The sequence below is a fragment of the Capra hircus genome, chromosome 10, assembly GCF_001704415.2.
Source record: "Capra hircus breed San Clemente chromosome 10, ASM170441v1, whole genome shotgun sequence".
Classification (NCBI taxonomy): domain Eukaryota; kingdom Metazoa; phylum Chordata; class Mammalia; order Artiodactyla; family Bovidae; genus Capra; species Capra hircus.
The window spans coordinates 56,833,331-56,853,728 of NC_030817.1; the positions used below are offsets into that span (position 1 = coordinate 56,833,331).

General features: G+C 36.2%; 1 protein-coding gene across 8 annotated transcripts in view; it reads right to left on the minus strand.

Annotated features, from left to right (window-relative positions):
• Window positions 1-20,398, minus strand: part of HERC1 (HECT and RLD domain containing E3 ubiquitin protein ligase family member 1) — a 208,938-nt gene that overhangs the window by 124,335 nt on the left and 64,205 nt on the right. For all 8 annotated transcript variants that reach the window (XM_018054328.1, XM_018054326.1, XM_018054325.1 and 5 more), the window contains exons 4-13: window positions 16,603-16,797; window positions 15,486-15,797; window positions 11,863-11,959; window positions 11,163-11,306; window positions 9,668-9,795; window positions 7,253-7,397; window positions 6,704-6,875; window positions 5,228-5,362; window positions 4,728-4,893; window positions 767-892 (exon numbers count right to left, since the gene is read on the minus strand). In XM_018054328.1, coding sequence (XP_017909817.1) covers window positions 767-892; window positions 4,728-4,893; window positions 5,228-5,362; window positions 6,704-6,875; window positions 7,253-7,397; window positions 9,668-9,795; window positions 11,163-11,306; window positions 11,863-11,959; window positions 15,486-15,797; window positions 16,603-16,797 — 1,620 coding nt within the window. The remainder of the gene's footprint in view (window positions 1-766; window positions 893-4,727; window positions 4,894-5,227; window positions 5,363-6,703; window positions 6,876-7,252; window positions 7,398-9,667; window positions 9,796-11,162; window positions 11,307-11,862; window positions 11,960-15,485; window positions 15,798-16,602; window positions 16,798-20,398) is intronic.

Genomic DNA, 20,398 nt, shown 5'->3' on the forward strand with positions numbered 1-20,398 from the left:
TCAGAAACTGCAACTTAAAAGTGTAGTATTACATCCTTACTACCTGAAACTCTAAGCTAAAATGGCACACTATACATAATAATTTTAGCGCTGTAAGTAGAAAGAAGAAATGTCAACAGATAAATTATAGTATACATTCTTCTACAAAATTACCAATGAAATTATCTATTCTAATGTTGAAAATAAATCACTTTAAATCTAAACTAATGCAAAATACTCACTGGAAAGCATCTGTGGCTATTATACTGCCAGTAACACTTTTTTCCTCAAATCTGTAACTCTACAATTGATTGTTCTATTTGATTGAGCAAAACGTACTTATTTTAACACATATATGATAATAAAAATGGAAATAAGCAGCATTTCTCATATCATCAAGTGCTTTTTCACAACAGTCATCTTCCTTTACTTTTTATATAAACTATTTCAAACAAAGTTCTGGGCACAGAACCAACAGTAGCTCATGCCCTTGATTTCAACCCCACACACTACAAATAAAGTTCTCTGGCTTGACGGTGTAAACAACATTGGAAAAATTAGACATAATTTTAATAATGAGCCCCAAATCACTTAAGTTATCACTTGCTTCACTTTCATTAGAAGCCTGGGAATTTTTCCAACACAAAGCATTAAATACTAGGATGTACCAGACTCATCAAGTGAAGTATTACTTCATGAACACTGGCAACTGATTAGTTTTATTTCCCTCTCAGTCTTTTTTAGATAATATAGTACTGGTTTACTTAGATATCAGACAAAGGCTCACCTGTCCTTTAGATAAGCTTTCCCATCTATCAGGTCCTTGGGGTAAAAGAGAATGAAGTAATTCCATACGTTCTCGTAATGGAGGTAACAGCATGGTTGCTCCCACTGACAGAGTTTCAATTACAACCTTATATTAAAAAAATAAAGTAGATTTATTTGGCTTGGTTCTTACATTTTTAATAGGAACACATAAAAAATAAATCCACAGACTACTAAGATCAAAGAAGTCTAAAGAACGTGGATCACAGAAGTCTAAAGAAGGTGGCATATGAATAAAAGAAAGCATGACAAATCCTTCTTTAGACGTCTTTAAGAAGACTAGAATTTTGGATTTGCCACTACTCAGCTAATCATTATGCAATAAATATTCAGTGTTGAGTCTAACAGTGTCGAGCCTGATAAAGCTCTTTGAAAAGTGCTGGGAATGTAGCAACAAACAAGACACATAAGCATATAGTCTAATAAGAAAAAGGGACCCTGAGTAAGCAACTTTAAGTGTGAAAAGAGTCACACAGAAAAAGTAAAATGAAGTGCAAACTTGAGTGAGCACCGATACACAAAGGCAATGAACACAGTCTATGGGCTCCCCAGGTGGGCGCTAGTGGTAAAGAACCTGCCTGCCAATGCAGCAAACATATAAGAGATGCAGGTGCAAGCCCTTGGTCTGGAAGACTCACTGGAGGAGGGCATGGCAACTGCTCCAGTATTCTTGCCTGGAGAACCCCTTGGACAGAGGAGCCTGGTGGGCTACAGTCCATAGGCTGGCACAGAACCAGACATGACTGAAGCAACTTAAGCACACTTGCATGGGCTCATTACGGAGGGTCTCCCTGAGGATTAGGCATTTAGGTTAAAAACGGAGCAGGCCTTAGCCAAACAAATGTCTAGGTAGCAGGAACAGCTTAAAAAATAGCTCTATTAACTTAAGCCTCAAACTTCTCTGGGTCATAGCTTCTTTATCACTAAAATAATGGTGAATAAGAAAAAAAGAAACACTCAATGATTAAGAAAAGAGCTCTTATAAATTAAAAACATAAGAAAATAAAACCTCAATAGCAGGGTTAGAAAATAAAAATTAAATTTCTCAAAAAGTAGAGGAGAGAAAAATGGAAAACAGGAAAGAAAACCTAAGGAAATTGAGATGGATGATCCAGGAGGTCTATTACCCAACAATGAGTTTCAGAGAGAGAGAGAAAGAACATAGAAAACAGTGAAGAGGAAATCTTCACACACTTCAAGATAATTTATTAATACTTAAGGCTATGAGTTTCCAAATTAAGAGTCTATCCAAATATACGTGACAATGGATAAAACTGGACCCACAACAGTTCACATCATTTTAAAATGTGAGAACAGAGAAGTAGAACTTGTTATAGAATCCAGAGAGGAAAAGATATCCATAAAAGGATTAAAAATTTGAATAGTATAGATTTTCTAACAATCTGAAAGCTAGAAGAATTTTTCTACAATTCTTATGGGAAAACCACTGTATCAGTTTTGCTTTTTTTTAAATTGACATATAATTCACATCATAAAATTTAACTTTTGAAAGTATAAAATTCAGTAGGTTTAGTTTATTCAGAGTTGTGTAACCATCACCACTATCAAATTTAGGACATTTTCATCACCCCCAAAAAAACCTTGCCCATGAACAGCCACTTCCCATCTCTTCCTCACCCAAAACTTCTGACAACAAATTAACCTACCTTGTGTCTCAATGGATTTGCTTACTCTGCACATTTCATACAGTATGTGACCTTCTGTGACTCGTTTCTTTCATTTAGCATGGTTAGAAGATTCACCCATGCTGTAGCCTGTATAAGTACTTCATTCCCTTCTACAGCTGAATAACATTACATTGTATGGACATACATTTTGTTCATCCCTTCTCCAGCTGACAGACATTTGTTTGTTTCCACTTTTTGGCTATAATGAATAATACTGTTATGAACATTCATGTACAAGTTTTTAATAAATTCTCTTAGATATAGACGCAGGTGGAATTGCTACTTTATATGGTAACTGTACGTTTAACTATTAACAGAACTACCTGTTTTCCAAAGTGGATGTATCATTTTATATTCTCATTAGCATTATATGAAGGTTCCAATTTCTCTACATCTTCACCAATGCTCGTTATTATCAGGTTTTTTTTGCTGTTGTTGCTGCTGCCACCCTGGGTCTCTGTTGCTGTGTGCAGGCTTCTCATTGTGGTGGATCACCTTATTGCAGAGCACAGGCTTCAGCAGCTGCAGCTCGCAGGCTTTAGAGCACTGGCTCAGTAGCTATGGTGCATGGGCATAGTAGCCCTGTGGCAAGTGGAATCCTCCTGGACCAGGTTTCAAACCCATATCCCCTGCAATGGCAGGCGGATTCTTAACCACTGAACCACCAGGGAAATCCTATTATCAGTCTTTTTTGATAACAACGATTCAGTGGGTATGAAGTAGTATCTCACTGTGATTTTAATTTGCATTTCCCTCATGCCTAATGATAAACATTTTTTTCATGTACATACTGGCCTTAGGTATTTCTTCTTTGAAGACGTGTCTATTCAGATTTTTGACTCATTTTTTGATTGGGCTGTCTTTTTCCTGTTGAGTTATAAGAATCTTTTATATATTCTGGAAACTAGAATCTTATGAGACACGACACATGATTTACAAATATCTCCCCCATTCTGTGAGTTTTATTTTCATTTTCTTGATATTGTCATTTTAAGCATAAATGTTCATTAATTTTTTAAAAAACAAAGACTACTAGCAGCATTTGGAAGTGCTCTTTCAAAGCTGTTGAGCAGGCACAAATTTCTTGTTTCAGATCAAGTGTTATGTCTTCAACTTAAGTGTACTCTTCTTTGGTCCTGATGGTTGTTGCAGAGTTTGTTCCTTGACTGATCTGTACTTGAAGCAACAGTTTCCAGTGGTAAATAAAGTCTAATTTGTCACTCTTCATAACCAACAGCTCAGTACCCCCTCTCCAGCACCAGCATAAAAATAAATGTATTTTAATTTTTATTAAGTCTAATTTATCTTTTTTCTTGGCTGCTTGTGTTTGGGCATCATATCTAACAAACCATTGTTCAATTCAAGGTCATAAGATGACAGATGAGCAAAAATTTAATATATACAAATAGCAAAAGATTATTCAGCCTTAAAAAGGAAATTCTGACACATGCTACTTAACATGGATAAATCATGACAACATTATGCTAAGTGAAAAAGCCACTGACAGAAAGACAATGTATGATTCCACTTTCATGACATACAATTGTCAAAATCATAGAGAAAGAAAATAGAATAGTAGTTGCTAGTGGCTAAAGGGAGGGGGAGAATGGTATGTTATTGTTTAATGGGTACAGAATTCAATTTGTAAGATGAAAAGAGAGAGATAAACAGTGGTGATGGTTGTACAACATTATAAATTTTTTTTTCTTATATGATAGTATACATGTTTCAATGCCATTCTCCCAAATCATCCCACCCTCTCCCTCTCCCTCACAATACCACTGAACTGTATACTTAAAAATGGTTAAGATGGCAAAGTTTATGTTATGTGCGTTCTACCACAATAAAATTGGGTACTTGTGCTCAGAAATTCATCTTCTGGTGGAAAAGAGAAACACAGTTGTAAGCAGACAACCACAAAACAATGTGATGCGATGAGAACATACATGGAGAAATCAAACCTGGCAGCAGAGCAGGAAATGAAAGGTTTTTCAGAGGTGACATTTGACCTTTAGGATAGACAAGCTAACAAAAAGGACAAGTTAACAAAAAATTTACTCCCACCAGGAAAACAGAAGTAAGAGAAAGAAAAAAAAAAAAAAAAAAAAATTTAAAAAAAAGAAGTAAGAGAAAGAACATCCAATTGAAATTTACCAATACAAAGCTGAATTTACAAGCTGCAATCTCAAGGAGAAATGTGGCTGAGACATAGATGTACAAATCTTATACTCGTACCTCTTGGATTTCATCTGGGACAGTTGAGTCCATCAGTCTGAAGAGCAAATTTCGAAGCGGACCTGCCTGTCTCCCAAGGATGCTAGTAGCTACCCCTCCCGCAAGTGCAAGAGCAAGGTGATTTGAAAGCAGCTTCAGGCACAATTTGAGGAAATTGTGATGTTCCCTGAAACCAAATAAACAGCTATAAACTTCTGGAATATAAAAGAGCACGTGCTATCTACTTTGGGTAACATTTTTTTCTCTTTAAAATTTTTTTCAAATTATGACGAACAGTAATTTTAAAAACATGGTTCATGAATTTATGGATAATTTTTCCTAAAGCTTATTATCAGTAAGTATGCATGTTGAGCTCTTTTTTTGATTATAAAATTTCATATAATTGAGGGAGAAATTGAGTAAGAAAGAACTCAAAATTCAAAATGAGTAATTAATAGATATGTGTGCACGTGTGCACATACACACAGACACATACAAATACACACATATATATAACATACCTTGATGAAGGGAAAGGGAGTGGGGGAATCTCACTGTTTATTTTATCACAGTATCTCTCAAGAAATGAACGAAGGTGTGAGAAGGTACTCTCTTCAAGATCTACACAATAAGGTCGGTGCCAGGCAACAACTTGTCTAGAAGGAAGCATAAGAAAATCATGAAATATCCTTAACGTGAAATTTTCACACACAATCAAAAACAAAAATTAAGGGTACTAAAGTTGAAACATATCAATAAGATATACAGATATATTCTGATTATAAAGGTAATAAAAACCCTTCATTTTAGCGACTGAAGAAGACCAAGAATATGCCATTTCTAGAATTCTTCAAGAAGAAAATATATAGCCACTATTTATTTTAGGAGGTCTGAATATTCATTCACCTAAGCCAAAGTGCTGAACCGCATGAATTACTACAGCCCTTTCTGGTTCTTAGGATCCATAAGATGTACAGTTCATATTAAGAATAACAGCCTGACTCTGTACAGTGATATCTTGAAATGTAGTGGGTGGGCCAAAAAGTTTGTTCAGGTTTTTCCATAGGATTTATGGAAAAGCCTGAAAGAACTTTTGGCCAACTCAATACTAAAAGAAAACCTGTTCAAAACTCTTGTGAGAATTTTCAACATCTTGAAAATCATTTTCTACATATAAGGTGGAAAGCTGCAGATTTAACACTGACACTAAGTTATTTATATTCAATTTATAGTATTTTCAGCTTTTGTTTTAGAGGGTAATTATCTATAGATGTTTAAAATCGGTCAGAATGTTATAATAAACCACATCTGAACCAAAGGTTTAGAATACAAATACAATATATTGCAAATTATTAATTAGCCCATATACATCTGAACATAGCTGAAATAACTCAAATTTCTTAAAATTCAATCTTCAAATATTGGCTAAAAATACCTGATTATCTAAAAAGATATGATTATCATGTTAGGAAAAAGTTAAATTTCTGCAAAAAGTAACTTCCTTTATCTAAAAGTATGGTCACTGCTTAAAAAAACAATGACATAGATAAAGGGCGTAGAAACTAATTAACTATTCTTAAAAATCAATGACACCTAGTTCTGATTTTGATTATTTTAATTTAGTTTCCTCCTGATAAGTAGACACAATTTTTAAGATCAGTATCTGGAGAGAGAGAGAAGGAATTCAAAATGTTTAAAAGACATTTAAATTAAGATAGCATTTTAATGTACAATATAACTTCTTGCTTATGAAATACATCTAACCTCAACATTCAGATTGAAAGATATCTAGATGGCATGTCTATGACAGTAAAAAAGCCATTATCAGAAATATTCAGAAGAGTATTTGAATAAAAAAAATTTAATAAAAATTAAAATTTTATTTTGAATAAAAATTATTATTGAATAATAAATGAACAATGTTCAAATATTTCTGCTTTTATTAGTGTTTTTGCTGTTAATAAAACACAGGAAATTTTAAACAGGGGCACACTTACCTGTCCCTAGGAAGAGCAGTCCATGCTAGACTATGTGATGTCCCAGCAGAGATCTGTTGAATAGCTATGCCATCTAAGCCACTTACTTTCTTTGGTTTAGTAATAGGACCTGTGGAGTTTCCTTGTCCACACTGCCCCATTGAGTTATTTCCCCAGGCATAAACTTCATTATCTGAAAACAAAACATAAAGAACAAAAGAAAACTCAAATTTAAATGTAAAACACTGTAATTCCCCAGTGGTCCAGTGATTGAAGAATCCACCTGCCAATGCAGAGGACACAGGTTCAATCCCTGGTCTGGGAAGACCCCACATGCCACAGCGCAACTAAGCCCATGCCCCACAACTACTAGGCCCACATGCCACAACTATTGAAGCCTACACACCCTAGAACCCACAACTCGCATGCAACAAGAGAAGCCACCACAATGAGAAGCCCGCACACTGCAACAAAGATCCAGCACAGCCAAAAATAAGAGAAATAAATAAATATGAAACACTTATGAAAGGTACTATTTAACACTATCTCTTTAAAAACAAATGATCTTACCATGAGAAAGAGCCAAACAATGACTGTCTCCAATAGAAATATCAACTATTCTTGTGGCAGCCAGTTCTTCAATAAGCTTTGGTCTCAGTGCAGTAGCTTCTGATGAACCACAACCTAGACAAGCTCCACAGCCCCAAGCATAGACCTGAAACAAACAAAAATACACTATATGTTAGGGTTTCCTTGGTGGTTCAGTAGTAAACAATCCACCTGCCAATGCAGGAGACACAGATTTGATTATTGTCAGTCTATTACCGTAGCTGTCCCTTTATGCCAGAAAGTGAAGAGGAGCTGAAGAGCTTCTTGATGAAAGTGAAAGAGAGTGAAAAAGCTGGCTTAAAACTCAACATTCAAATAACTAAGATCATGGCATCCGGTTCCATCACTTCATGGCAAATAGATGGGGAAACAATGGAAACAGTGACAGACTATTTCTGAGGGCTCCAAAATCACTGTAGATGGTGACTGCAGCCACGAAATTAAAAGACGCTTGCTCCTTGGAAGAAAAGTTATAACCAACCTAGACAGCTCATTAAAAAGCAGACACTCTGAATGTCTAGTCAAAGCTATGATTTTTCCAGCAGTCATGTATGCATGTGAGAGTTGGACTATAAAGAAACCTGAGCACCAAAGAATTAATACTTTTGAACGGTGGTGTTCGAGAAGATTCTTGAGAGTCCCTTGGAATGCAAGGAGATCCAACCAATCCATCCTAAAGGAAATCAGTCTTGCTATTCACTGGAAGGACTGATGCTAAAGCTGAAGCTCCAATAGTTTGGCCACCAGATGCAAAGAGTCATCTCATTAGAAAAGACCCTGATACTGGGAAAGACTGAAGGCAAAAAGAGAAGGGGACGACAGAATGAGATGGTTGGATGGCATCACCGATTCAATGGACATGAGTCTGAGCAAGCTCCACGAGTTGGTGACGGACAGGGAAGCCTGGCATGCTGCAGGCTGCAGTCCGTGGGGTCACAAAGAGTCAGACACGACTGAGAGACTGAACTGAACCAATCACCATAGCTGGACCCTTTCCGCCACCAATGAACAGAAGGAAGTTAAAACATGCATGGAGAAAATCAAAAGTTTAAAGGGATCACACAATTCTGACTATCTTAAGCCTGAGTAACCCTTTTCCAGAAACACCTAACCCTCTCAGATTATTTTCCATCTGGAAATATTCTCCTTGATCTCTCTTTTTATCACTTTCTTGCCTTCTTAGTTTATATCACTGATTCCAGCAGAGTACATCATGAGAAACACTGGGCTGGAAGAAGCACAAGCTGGAATCAAGATTGCTGGGAGAAATATCAATCACCTCAGATATGCAGATGACACCACCCTTATGGCAGAAAGTGAAGAGGAACTAAAAAGCCTCTTGATGGAAGTAAAAGAGGAGAGTGAAAAAGTTGGCTTAAAGCTCAACATTCAGAAAACGAAGATCATGGCATCTGGTCCCATCACTTCATGGCAAATAGATGGGGAAACAGTGGAAACAGTGTCAGACTTTATTTTTTTGGGCTCCAAAATCACTGCACATGGTGATTGCAGCCATGAAATTAAAAGACGCTTACTCACTGGAAGGAAAGTTATGACCAACCTAGATAGCATATTCAAAAGCAGAGACATTACTCTGCCAACAAAGGTCCGTCTAGCCAAGGGTATGCTTTTTCCAGCGGTCATGTATGGATGTAAGAGTTGGACTGTGAAGAAAGCTGAGTGCCGAAGAATTGATGCTTTTGAAGTGTGGTGTTGGAGAAGACTCTTGAGAGTCCCTTGGACTGCAAGGAGATCCAACCAGTCCATTCTAAAGGAGATCAGTCCTGGGTGTTCTTTGGAAGGAATGATGCTAAAGCTGAAACTCCAGTACTTTGGCCACCTCATGCGAAGAGTTGACTCATTGGAAAAGACTCTGATGCTGGGAGGGATTGGGGGCAGGAGGAGAAGGGGACGACAGAGGATGAGATGGCTGGATGGCATCACCGACTCGATGGACGTGAGTCTGAGTGAACTCTGGGAGTTGGTGATGGACAGAGAGGCCTGGCGTGCTGCAGTTCATGGGGTCACAAAGAGTAGGACATGACTGAGTGACTGAACTGAACTGAACTGAACTGATGGGGTCTCACTTTCCCCCACTATTCATGAGTTCTAGGAAAAGGTTTAAAGGGTATTTAGTGCTAGAAGGCTTTTTAAAATTATCTTAATACAAAGAACATGGAGTTAACAGGAAGTCTATCTAGCTCACAAAGGTCAAGTCAGAAAACTTCGTTCCTTCTAAGATACTCAACTTCTTCAAGCAAGAGAAAATATTTCCTTTCAGTAGATTAACTTCAAAATTTAAATACAATTATTACTTTTTAGTCACCTGGCCCTATGAAATACTCTCAACCTTTTATGCTCATCCCTTAGTCCTACCTGCCCTGTTGATGTCAAAGCAAGTGAAGACTGACTTCCAGCACAAACTTTACGAATGAACATTCCTTGTAAAGCTTCAATAACTTTAGGTTTATACACTCTGTTGGTATCACCATGGCCAAGTTTGCCTATAAAAACAAACACATTCAAGTTAAACAACTTATTTGTTTCAAAGAAACTTTACTCTTTTTCTAACTATTAATGTTGATAAACATCACTAACCTTTCCATGACTAACCTGAGAGATTGTTCACATCTTAGAAAGCTCATCTGAGAAAACTGACAAACATCTTAGAAAACTTAAGAGTTTCTGATAGCAGAGGATATTAACAAATGAATGGTTTCATTACCAGAAAAAAAAAAACTAAACAATAGATTTAATTTCAAGCAATGAAAACCAATTTAAGAGAAATACAGAAAATTCATTTACTGTCTTTCCTCTTTAATGGTCATATTTCTAACTTCAAATTTGCTAATAAACAGGTCCTATACAAGAATATGCGGTCTTCTCAGATGGCACTACTGGTAAAGAACCCGCCTACCAAATCCAGAGATATAAGAGATGTAGGTTTAATTCCTGGGTCAGGAAGATTCCCCTGGAGGAGAGCACAGCAATCCCAACATTCTTGCCTGGAGAATCCCATGGACAGAGGAGACTGGGACAGAGGGCTACTGTCCATGGGGTCACAAAGAGTCAGAAAGGACTGAAGTGACTTAGCACACACATTTAAGAATGTGTATACACACAATTATTTTTTATTTTTTAAAAAGACTCAATAATTCACCAATCAGAAAACTTGGCAAATCACCAGAAGGGGTAAAAAAAAATGCCAAGAAACTCCCTAAGAAGTAAATACAAACTAAATAACATTTTCACTACTGAAACTGTTTTTTAAATCATCTTAATTTTAATTGCCAGTACTGTTGAGGAATATAGGGAAGTGAGCATTCTCATATTGCTGGTGGGAGTGACTAAGAAACGTAGGAAAAGACTGTCATTCACTACTCTGTTTTTGATACTGAAAAAAACTGCAAACAGTCTAGATATTCAACAATAATAAATTGCTTTGTAAGTTTTGCTATAATCACATGAAAGAATACTTTGAGCCACTGAAAAGAAAAATATACAGCCATGTTTGTTGACACAGAAAGATATTCATGAGATACTATTAGACAAAAACCAACAGGTTGCAAGATAGTATCTATGGTATAGATAGGTCTGCTTTCTTTTTTAAAAACATCTATATAGAAATATATGCACATATTTATATAAGTGCATATGTATAACATTTAGATGTCTATCTCCCAAAATTTTAACAATGTTTATGAGCAACATTTGTAGAAACAGTTCGTTTTAATTTTTTCAATGTCAGAAAAAAACATTTGCTCATCTGTATTTGAGTTCTCTACAATAGGCTTGTACAACTGAAAAATAAAATTTTTAAAACTCAAGGAAAAAAAAGGCCAAAGTTATCAATAAATATTTTTTTACATACCATTGTCTCCTCCTCCAAAAGACCATACAGTTCTCCCATCTTTAGATAAAGCAATAGTATGTGAACTGCCACAAGAAACTTCTCCTACATTGCTAATGTCTTTTACTAATGTTGGGATGTTACGGCTATTACTGTCACCATGACCTTGGATAAAACACACACAACAACAAAGAAATAATGTTAACTCTTTAAGTCATTACTTCACAAGTAGAATAAACGTTACAAGTTACTTACAGAATTGAGAAAGTTTTAAAGTGCAATTAAATATGAAAACACTGAATCATTTCTAATATCTTTGCATCTAATCTTCTAGGCTGCTCCATTTACGAGTTACTCAGTTCCTTCAGGGAATCAGCAGAACATTCTATCATGGCTCCTCTCATAGCACATATCTATAGCTGTCTAGCATCATGTTAATGTTACTTGTTTTCACTACCTCTATATTACACATTTCAGGATCACTTCAGGATGGTATCTTTCTTATCCCTGAAATCCTATAATGCCTATAGTAAATACCTGCTAGATTTAATTACATCTTAAAAGCACCAGAATCTAGGTACTGTCTCTCTAAAATTATCTTTCTCTGAGCTTAAAACTAAAAAAATAAACAGTCTTTGGCCTATTAGTCTCACTGCTTCTCAATAACCATTGTCATTTCTATTTTTCTGTGAGAATAACTTCAATTATTAAAAAATCTTACCTAATCTTCCAAAATCTCCTTCACCCCATGTGTATAATTCACCATCCTCTGTGACAGCAGCACTATGTCTGTATCCAGCCGACACACAGACAACTACCTGCATTGCACACAAAGGGAATCTGATGAATACAAAGATGCTAAAATATTCTGTGCAGAGACTTCAGAGATACTGATATTCACGACTCATCCAGGAAGTGCCATGTACAGTTTAGAAGCTTTTGCTCCAGACAAGGGTGCCTAGCTAAAGGGTCAAGAAAGTGCTGAAATACAGCCAAAGCTCTGTTGGCCAAGCCACAAGCTCTGACTTCTACCAAGAAAGGACAACTTTTCTTAATTCTTATGAAGAGATTGTAAAGGTTAGCAGCACCCTCTCAACCCTTGCCTCCCCGCCCCAAATACACCAATCTAATCACCTGCAACATTACTACATCACCAATCAACTCTTTACTCAAAGAGCTGGATGGGGCTGAACACTCATGACACAAAGAAAAAATTTTAAATAAAACATTTAAAATTTTAAATATAATCCAGTCCTGGTCAATCAAGAAAAATTCATTACATAAAAGGGCTAACTCTCAAAAACACACTGTTACCAATGAAAGAAGATCTAAGGAGTGTATAAGTTTTTATCAATTAAACTCCTAACAGTATCTCTTTACCCTCAAATAGCTACAGAGTTGCTAAGCAGAATCAGGGAAATAAGGGTACATGGCAGCACAATTTGGGGGATCACTTATACCTTTTAACAATGATCAAATTCACTAACTTCTGAAAAATAAACAGAAAAATATCTGTACTAATAACCACATTTTTTAATCTGCAAAAGTCAGAACTCACTTGAGACAAATCTAAGATTCAATTAAAAATACCGAGCACCTAATACATTTTAGATAATCTACTAAGAATTTCTGAAATTTTTACCTGTAAATTATTAATTCATTTTTGGGGACTTTTTCCTTCATGATATTCATACTAAGTTATTTTTAACTGGCAATGTTTCCACTGTAAAATGGAACATTAAAAGAATATAAGCAGGGAATTCCCTGGAGGTCCAGTGGTTAGGACTAAGCGCTTTCATGGTGGTGGCCTGGATTCAATCACTGGGTTTAAAGTCATGAAACAGGGCCAAAAAATTTAAAACAATGGAGATTAAGAAAAAAAGGTACTAGAAAAACTAAAAACAATATAATTTTAAAGAGTATTTTCTGAAGTTTCTTAGAGTCCCATATTCAACACTTTATCAAAAGATCCCTTGATGTTAACTGGAATGTTCTAAGGCTCATTGCTTTAAGGCTATCTTAAACATTTAAAGTTATAATAAAGTAAAATTCATTTGCTCCAGCAAATACCAGACCACCTGACCTGCCTCTTAAGAAACCTGTATGCAGGTCAGGAAGCAACAGTTCCTGGGCTGGAGGAAGCACAAGCTGGAATCAAGATTGCCGGGAGAAATATCAATAACCTCAGATATGCAGATGACACCACCATTATGGCAGAAAGTGAAGAAGAACTAAAGAGCCTCTTGATGAAAAGTGAAAGAGAGTGAAAAAGTTGGCTTAAAGCTCAACATTCAGAAAACAAAGATCATGGCATCTGGTCCCATCACTTCATGGGAAATAAGATGAGGAAACAGTGGAAACAGTGTCAGACTTTATTTTGGGGGGCTCCAAAATCACTGCAGATGGTGACTGCAGCCATGAAATTAAAAGACACTTACTCCTTGGAAGAAAAGTTATGACCAATCAAGAAAGCATATTAAAAAGCAGAGACATTACTTTGCCAACGAAGGTCCATCTAGTCAAGGCTATGGTTCTTCCAGTGGTCATGCATGGATTGAGAGCTGGACTATAAAGAAAGCTGAGCACCAAAGGATTGATGCTTTTGAACTGTGGTGTTGGAACAGACTCTTGAGAGTCCCTTGGGCTGCAAGGAGATCCAACCAGTCCATCCCAAAGAGGATCAGTCCTGGGTGTTCATTGGTAGGACTGATTTTGAAGCTGCAACTCCAATACTTTGGCCACCTCATGCGAAGAGCTGACTCATTTGAAAAGACCATGATGCTGGGAAAGATTAAGGGCAGGAGGAAAAGGGGACGACAGAGGATGAGATGGTTGGATGGCATCACCGACTAAATGGACACGGGTTTGGGTGGACTCCAGGAGTTGGTGATGGACAGGGAGGCTTGGTGTGCTGTGGTTCATGGGGTCGCAAACAGTCAGACAAGGCTGAGTGACTCAACTAAACTCAACTGAAAATTCATTTGATGGCCAACCTTGTCAGACAAACTCCCATGAAAGTATCCCACTTTTAATTCTGGTATAAAATAAAATTTAAATTTTAAAAGTTTTTATAAAAGAAAATATTCATAGAGAAAATGCAATCTTAAAATGGAGGAACTTACAAAATTGCATATAACTTTAAGTTAGGAAAATGACTTCATTTGTTTAAGGAAAGATAAAAGAGAAAAAGAGGAGTTCTAGATTCAATTTCTAATGGTGCTAATTATTTGTGTATGACCTTGGGCAACTTATTTAACCACTTTTAATGCCTCATTTAAGTTTTTTGTTAAAATGCCATTTACTACAAGAGAACCCTCTGATCTCATTATCTAGTATCACACCCCATCAAAGTTAGTATCTGTTACATTACTCAATTTTTTCTTTACCATTATTTGAAATTACTTTCTATGTTTGTTTACTTATTTATTATCTCCAGCCCACAGATTAAAGATCCACGAGAGTAAGAATCTTGTCTCTTTTGTTCACTGTGCTGTGCTTAGTCACTCAGTCGTGTCTGACTCTTTGCAACCCCATGGACTGTAGCCTGCCAAGTACCTCTGTCCACGGGGCTTCTTTAGGCAAGAACACCGGAGTGGGTTGCCATGCCCTCCTCCAGGGGATCTTCCCAACCCAGGGATCAAACCCAGATCCCCCACATTGCAGGCAGATTCTGTACCATCTGAGCCACCAGTGAAGCCCAAGAACACTTTCTCCAGAGGATCTTCCTAACACAGGAATTGAACCAGGGTCTCCTGCATTGCAGGCAGATTCTTTACCAGTTGAGCTACCAGGGAAGCCCCTTTTGTTCACTATTATATGTCAAATGCCTAAAACACTGCCTGGCACTTGGAAAAGAAAGTGAAGTTGCTCAGTTGTGTCTGACTCTTTGCGACCCCATGGACTGTAGCCCACCAGGCTCCTCCATCCATTGAATTTTCTAGGCAAGAGTACTGGAATGGATTGCCATCTTCTTCTCCAAGGGGTCTTCTCGGCCCAGGGATCAAACCCAGGTCTCCCACATCGTGGGCAGACGCTTTACCGTCTGAGCCACCAGGGAATCCCATGTAAGGTACTAGATAAATATTTATGAAATAGATGATTCTCAGTTTCCTTCTGTAAAATGAAAATAATAACTGCTTTAATAAAGCTGTTAGAAGAATTAAAATTTAAAACTATATATGAAAGTGTGCTGTAAACCATCAAGCAGACATACAAAAGATAAGCCAAAGGGTTAGGAGGGGGGCTACCTCAGAATACACCAAAATCTGAAAGGTATTGTCTATTATAGCAATCATGAGTACCAGTGCAACTAATTATTTTTAAATCCAAAAAGAAGGCACATACCTTTCCCTGCAGAGGGCCCTGAATAAGCTTGGGATATTTCTGTGTTGAACTATTTCCATGTCCCAGTTTCCCATAATCACCATCTCCCCAGCTGAAGACTTCTCCTTCCGTAGTGAAAGCTAAAGTATGACCATCAGATCCTTTAGAAGATGAGACCTTTTTAATGGACCTGTGAGGCTCAAATGTTAACTTTTTTAAAGTAGACTGATTATTAGAGTCGCCAAGGCCTAGTCTTCCATAGCTGCCTTTACCACAAGCTCTAACAGAGCCATCTGTAGAAATGACAAAAGTGCAGTATTGTCCAGCTTCAATCTATAAACAAACAGAATCAGATATAAAATGCTTCTGTGAGAATCAAAGTATAATATTAAAGTTTATCTTACCAAAGAAGCTCAAAGGAAATCTTTTAAAGTAGAAATGCATCTCCACAGAGATTAAGAAGTAAACAGAAAAATTAAGAACATTATTAATGGCCTATTCATATTGACTTCATTGTTAACTCAAATTAATGTATTTTTATCTTTTCAGGTTATCTATCCAGTTTTGGTCCAACAAAACGACAAAGTAAATGTTTTAGCCTCCTCCAATATAACTGGTGAAGGGAAAGAAGTAAAATTTTCCTGTAATTCCTTAAGGTCCATTGTAAGAAGAACCATGTAATATTTATTCTAAATTCATTTGAGAAAAACATATATTTTAATAAAAATATAGAAAGTTCTGATTTGCCTAAAAGGTAGCTACAAAGGTAAAAAAAATGATCACAATAAGAAAATGAAATGCCAATATGGCAAAAGGAAAATTCTAATTTTTACCTAGTCTTATTTACTATTTGTGTTGAATATATGGTAAGTCTGTTGACATTCACAATTCTTTTTGAAACTCTTGATGCAAATTTGATTTTTTAAAACTTGGAAATACTGTTAGGAAAATGAGGGACTTAAAATATTTTTTCTATAAAAATGCAAAAACTGATGCAGTATAGTATAGAAACAATACAGATAAGAAAACAAGCAAGAACATTCACTCATAAAAACAAAACCCCAAAAAATCCCACTCATAACATTATTTAAAGCAATCTCTGTCATCTACCAATTTGTAAAATATGCAGAGAACTCACAGTCTGAGCATCAGAGAAACTAGGAGCCAGTTTGGGTTGTAGTATTTTCTCCTGTGTGCCTTCTACCAACTGATGGCTGCTGTTGCTCCCCCAAACATAAACCTCACAGGTTTCTGAAACAATGGGAGTATCACCAGTCTGAATGCTATCAGGGCTAGCACATGTTCTTGAATAATCAGAAGCCATTCTGCAAACCTATTAAAATAAGAAATATGCAATGAACACTTAAGACATTTTTAGTATAGATATTTTTATAAATATTCTCTGAAATTATTGATTTTCTTTCTTCTAAAACTATCTCAACTGCTCAAATAACCTAAGAACAACACATCCAACCTTAAACACAGATGGCTAGATTATCTACTCCCACAGAAAAAAATCACTAAAGGATATTAACAAACATGGCAAAAATGGGGGGGAGAAGACACAATCAACTTTTATACCTATATATTTTATTAACGCATAAAACAGTACTATAGAAAAACAAGTAGAAAAACTGCACCTTTAATAATCCCATCACCTTAATATATGTTACCTTTTTTTTATATATGTCCTTCCAGAGTTCTGCATATATATGCTTTTCAACAGTTATCACAGTGGATATACAAATGATGACACAAAATGACCATACAGAATTTTCTTTGTCTACCTAGTCTTCATAATTGAACCAACAATACTTCATCTGATGTAAAAATCACAATTTACTTAAGCATTTTCCTTCAAAAGGACATTCAGATTCTTTCTACTTATTAGTTATACAAGCCATTTTTAAGAATATAGCTGCTGCTACATGTTTAATTACTTTCCTTAGTAGAGAAACTCAGAAATGGGACTATTATATGCAAAAAATGACAACAATCATATGATTCCTGAAACATACCATACCAAATTGCCTTGGTAACTGGTGTTATGATATTATGAATAAAATGAGGGCTTCCCTAAAAACAATAATGGCCCAGAGCAATTCAACACTCACACACGTATCTACACATATCTATACATGTATATATGTACAGATATATATACACACATAGGTATATATGTATATATCTATGTGTATATACCTATGTGTATATATATATCTATACATGTATAGATATGTGTAGATACATGTGTGAGTGTTGAATTGCTCTGGGCCATTATATATATATACACATACATGTATACATCCATATGTATATTATCTATATAATCTATCTACATTATCTATATATATATTATATATAGTTGTATATACATTATCTACATTACCCACATATACATTATATATACATTGTATATATATTATATACAATGTATATATATATATTATCTATATATGTACCTCTATATGTATATATAGATATAGCTATATAAAAAATCATGGCTTATTTACCATTTGTGTTGAATATAATGGTAAAGTCTATTGCCATTCATAATGCTTTATAAAAATTCAGGCTTCTCCTCTCCCCTCCTCTCTCCCCAAAACCCTGCCAAAAGCATAGAACCAGGGTTGTTATCAGTTTCCCTAACCAATGAATAGGCCTATGTAAGAGTACCAGTCTCAGTGCATTCATACCAATAACTATTACGCTTTAAATTTTTTTTTAAAAGTTCACTGGGGGAAAAAGAGGATGCATTCTTTTAACTTCACAGTTCCTTATTATCACCAGAACTAAAATTTTCCCAACTATTTGCTTACCACTAATTTGCATCCATTCATTTATTAGAGCTCAGTGGATTTTTTTATTGACCTGTATGAATCCCATACAATAAAGATATTATCTCTGACTACAGTAGTTTTCAATTTGTTGACTGCTTTTTAAAGCTTATTTATTTATTTATTTATTGGTTTTGTTTTTTCTGAATCAAGCAAAATAAAAGAGGAATCTTTAAAAGCCAATATATCACCAGACCATTAAATGGGAAGGTATAGAGTAATTTCAGTCAGAACCTCTCAATAGTACCCAAAAACAAGAGAATATGTGTGTCAAATAATTGTCAGTGAACACCAGGAGAGTTCTGAGAACACACAAAATGTGCATAAATAAAGGCTGTTAGTCCCTAATAAAAGATCTGAAATTCTGCTGCCAAAATAAGGATTATGGGCTCAAGTAAGTTAGAATTTATCTCAAGATCTATTACAGTAGTCTCCCTTTTCCCACAGTTTCACTTTTTTGTGGCTTCAGTTATTAGCAGTCAACTGTCATCTGAAAACATTAAATGGAAAATTCCAGAAATAAATAATTCATAAATGTTAAATTGCATACTGTTCTGAGTATCCAGAATAGCCACATTACATAAACTATTCACCCATTAGTCACTTAGTAGCCATCTGGTAATCTGCTCAACTGCCAGTATTTCGGTGCCTGTGTTCAAGTAATCTTTATTTTACTTAATAATGGCCCCAAAGCCCAAGAGGAGCTATGCTAGCAATTTGGATGTTCTCTTATTGTACCTAATTTATAAATTAAGTTTTAACATAGATATGTATATATAGGAAATAACATGGTATTTATGGGGTTTGGTACTATTTACAATTTCGGGCATCCATTGGGGGTCTTGGAATATATACTGAAGTGAAGTGAAGTGACAGTCACTCAGTTGTATCCAATTCTTTGCGATCCCATGGACTGTAACCAGCCAGGCTTCTCTGTCCATGGAATTCTCCAGGCAAGAATACTGGGATGGGTTGCATTACCTTCTCCAGAGGATCTTCCTGACCTAGGGATCAAACCTGGGTCTCCTGCATTGCAGGCAGATTCCTCACCAACTGAGCCACAGGGGAGGCCCATTACATACTGGATGGATTACCATTCTATAATAGGGCTTAAAAAATCATAGCCCTCCTTCCCTGACCCCCACAAAAAAGAAAGAGGAGGAGACGTTGAGGGGACAGGGAAGGAGAAGGGGAAGGGAAGGGGAGAAGGGAAGAGAGACAGGAGAGCGAAGCGGAAAAGAGAGGAAGAAGTAGAGGGAATGGGGGAGGAAGTAAAAAAAAAAATTTATTCAAAAGACTTAGAAATGTTTTTTAAAAACGACTACAGGGTGGGAAGAATTCTAGGAAGATGACAATAGCAGCAGCAATGTAGTTTTCCAAACATGGAATCACTGCACAGAAGAAAAAGAAGGCAAAACTCCAAACTCATGCTTAACATTCACAATAAAACTAGACAAACATAGTTCCAATAACTCCAAAATATGAGCAGGTGCAAACAAACCACTACCAAACACAGAATGTGCACAGTAATATATCTGTACAGGAGGAAGCCAGAGAATACCTGACAGATTTAAGAGTAAGAAAAAGGCCCAAAACAACCAACCCAGTACTCACCAGAAAGAAGAGGGAGCCAATCTAAGCAGCTGCAACTGGGAAGAGCTTTGCCCTCTCTAAAAAGCAGGTAAGTACAAAGGATCCATGAGAAGTCTGCAAGAAGCTAGAGCAATCTAATTCGGTGACCTCTTGAAACTGACAAGCCAGTACTCCCTTCCAGAATACAGCCCTCATGCAAAGCAGAAACACTAGGAGTGGAATAAAAGTTTAGCAGAATGGGAACAACAGAGAGAAAAGAGAGAAGCTTAAGATAAAAGGTGGGGAGGGAAATATGCTGGAAACCATCTTACTTCTTTTTTTTATAATATTACGTAAAAATAATAGAGGAAGGGAGTCTTTGGATTTAGAAAAGCTACCTTGAATCTCATCCCATTCTAAAAATTTAGGAAAATAAAACAAATTTTTCATAAAAATAAAGTACAAAGGTCAAATTCCATATGAAGCTATTATCGGGGGGAGCGGGGGAGGGAAGAGACAGAATAA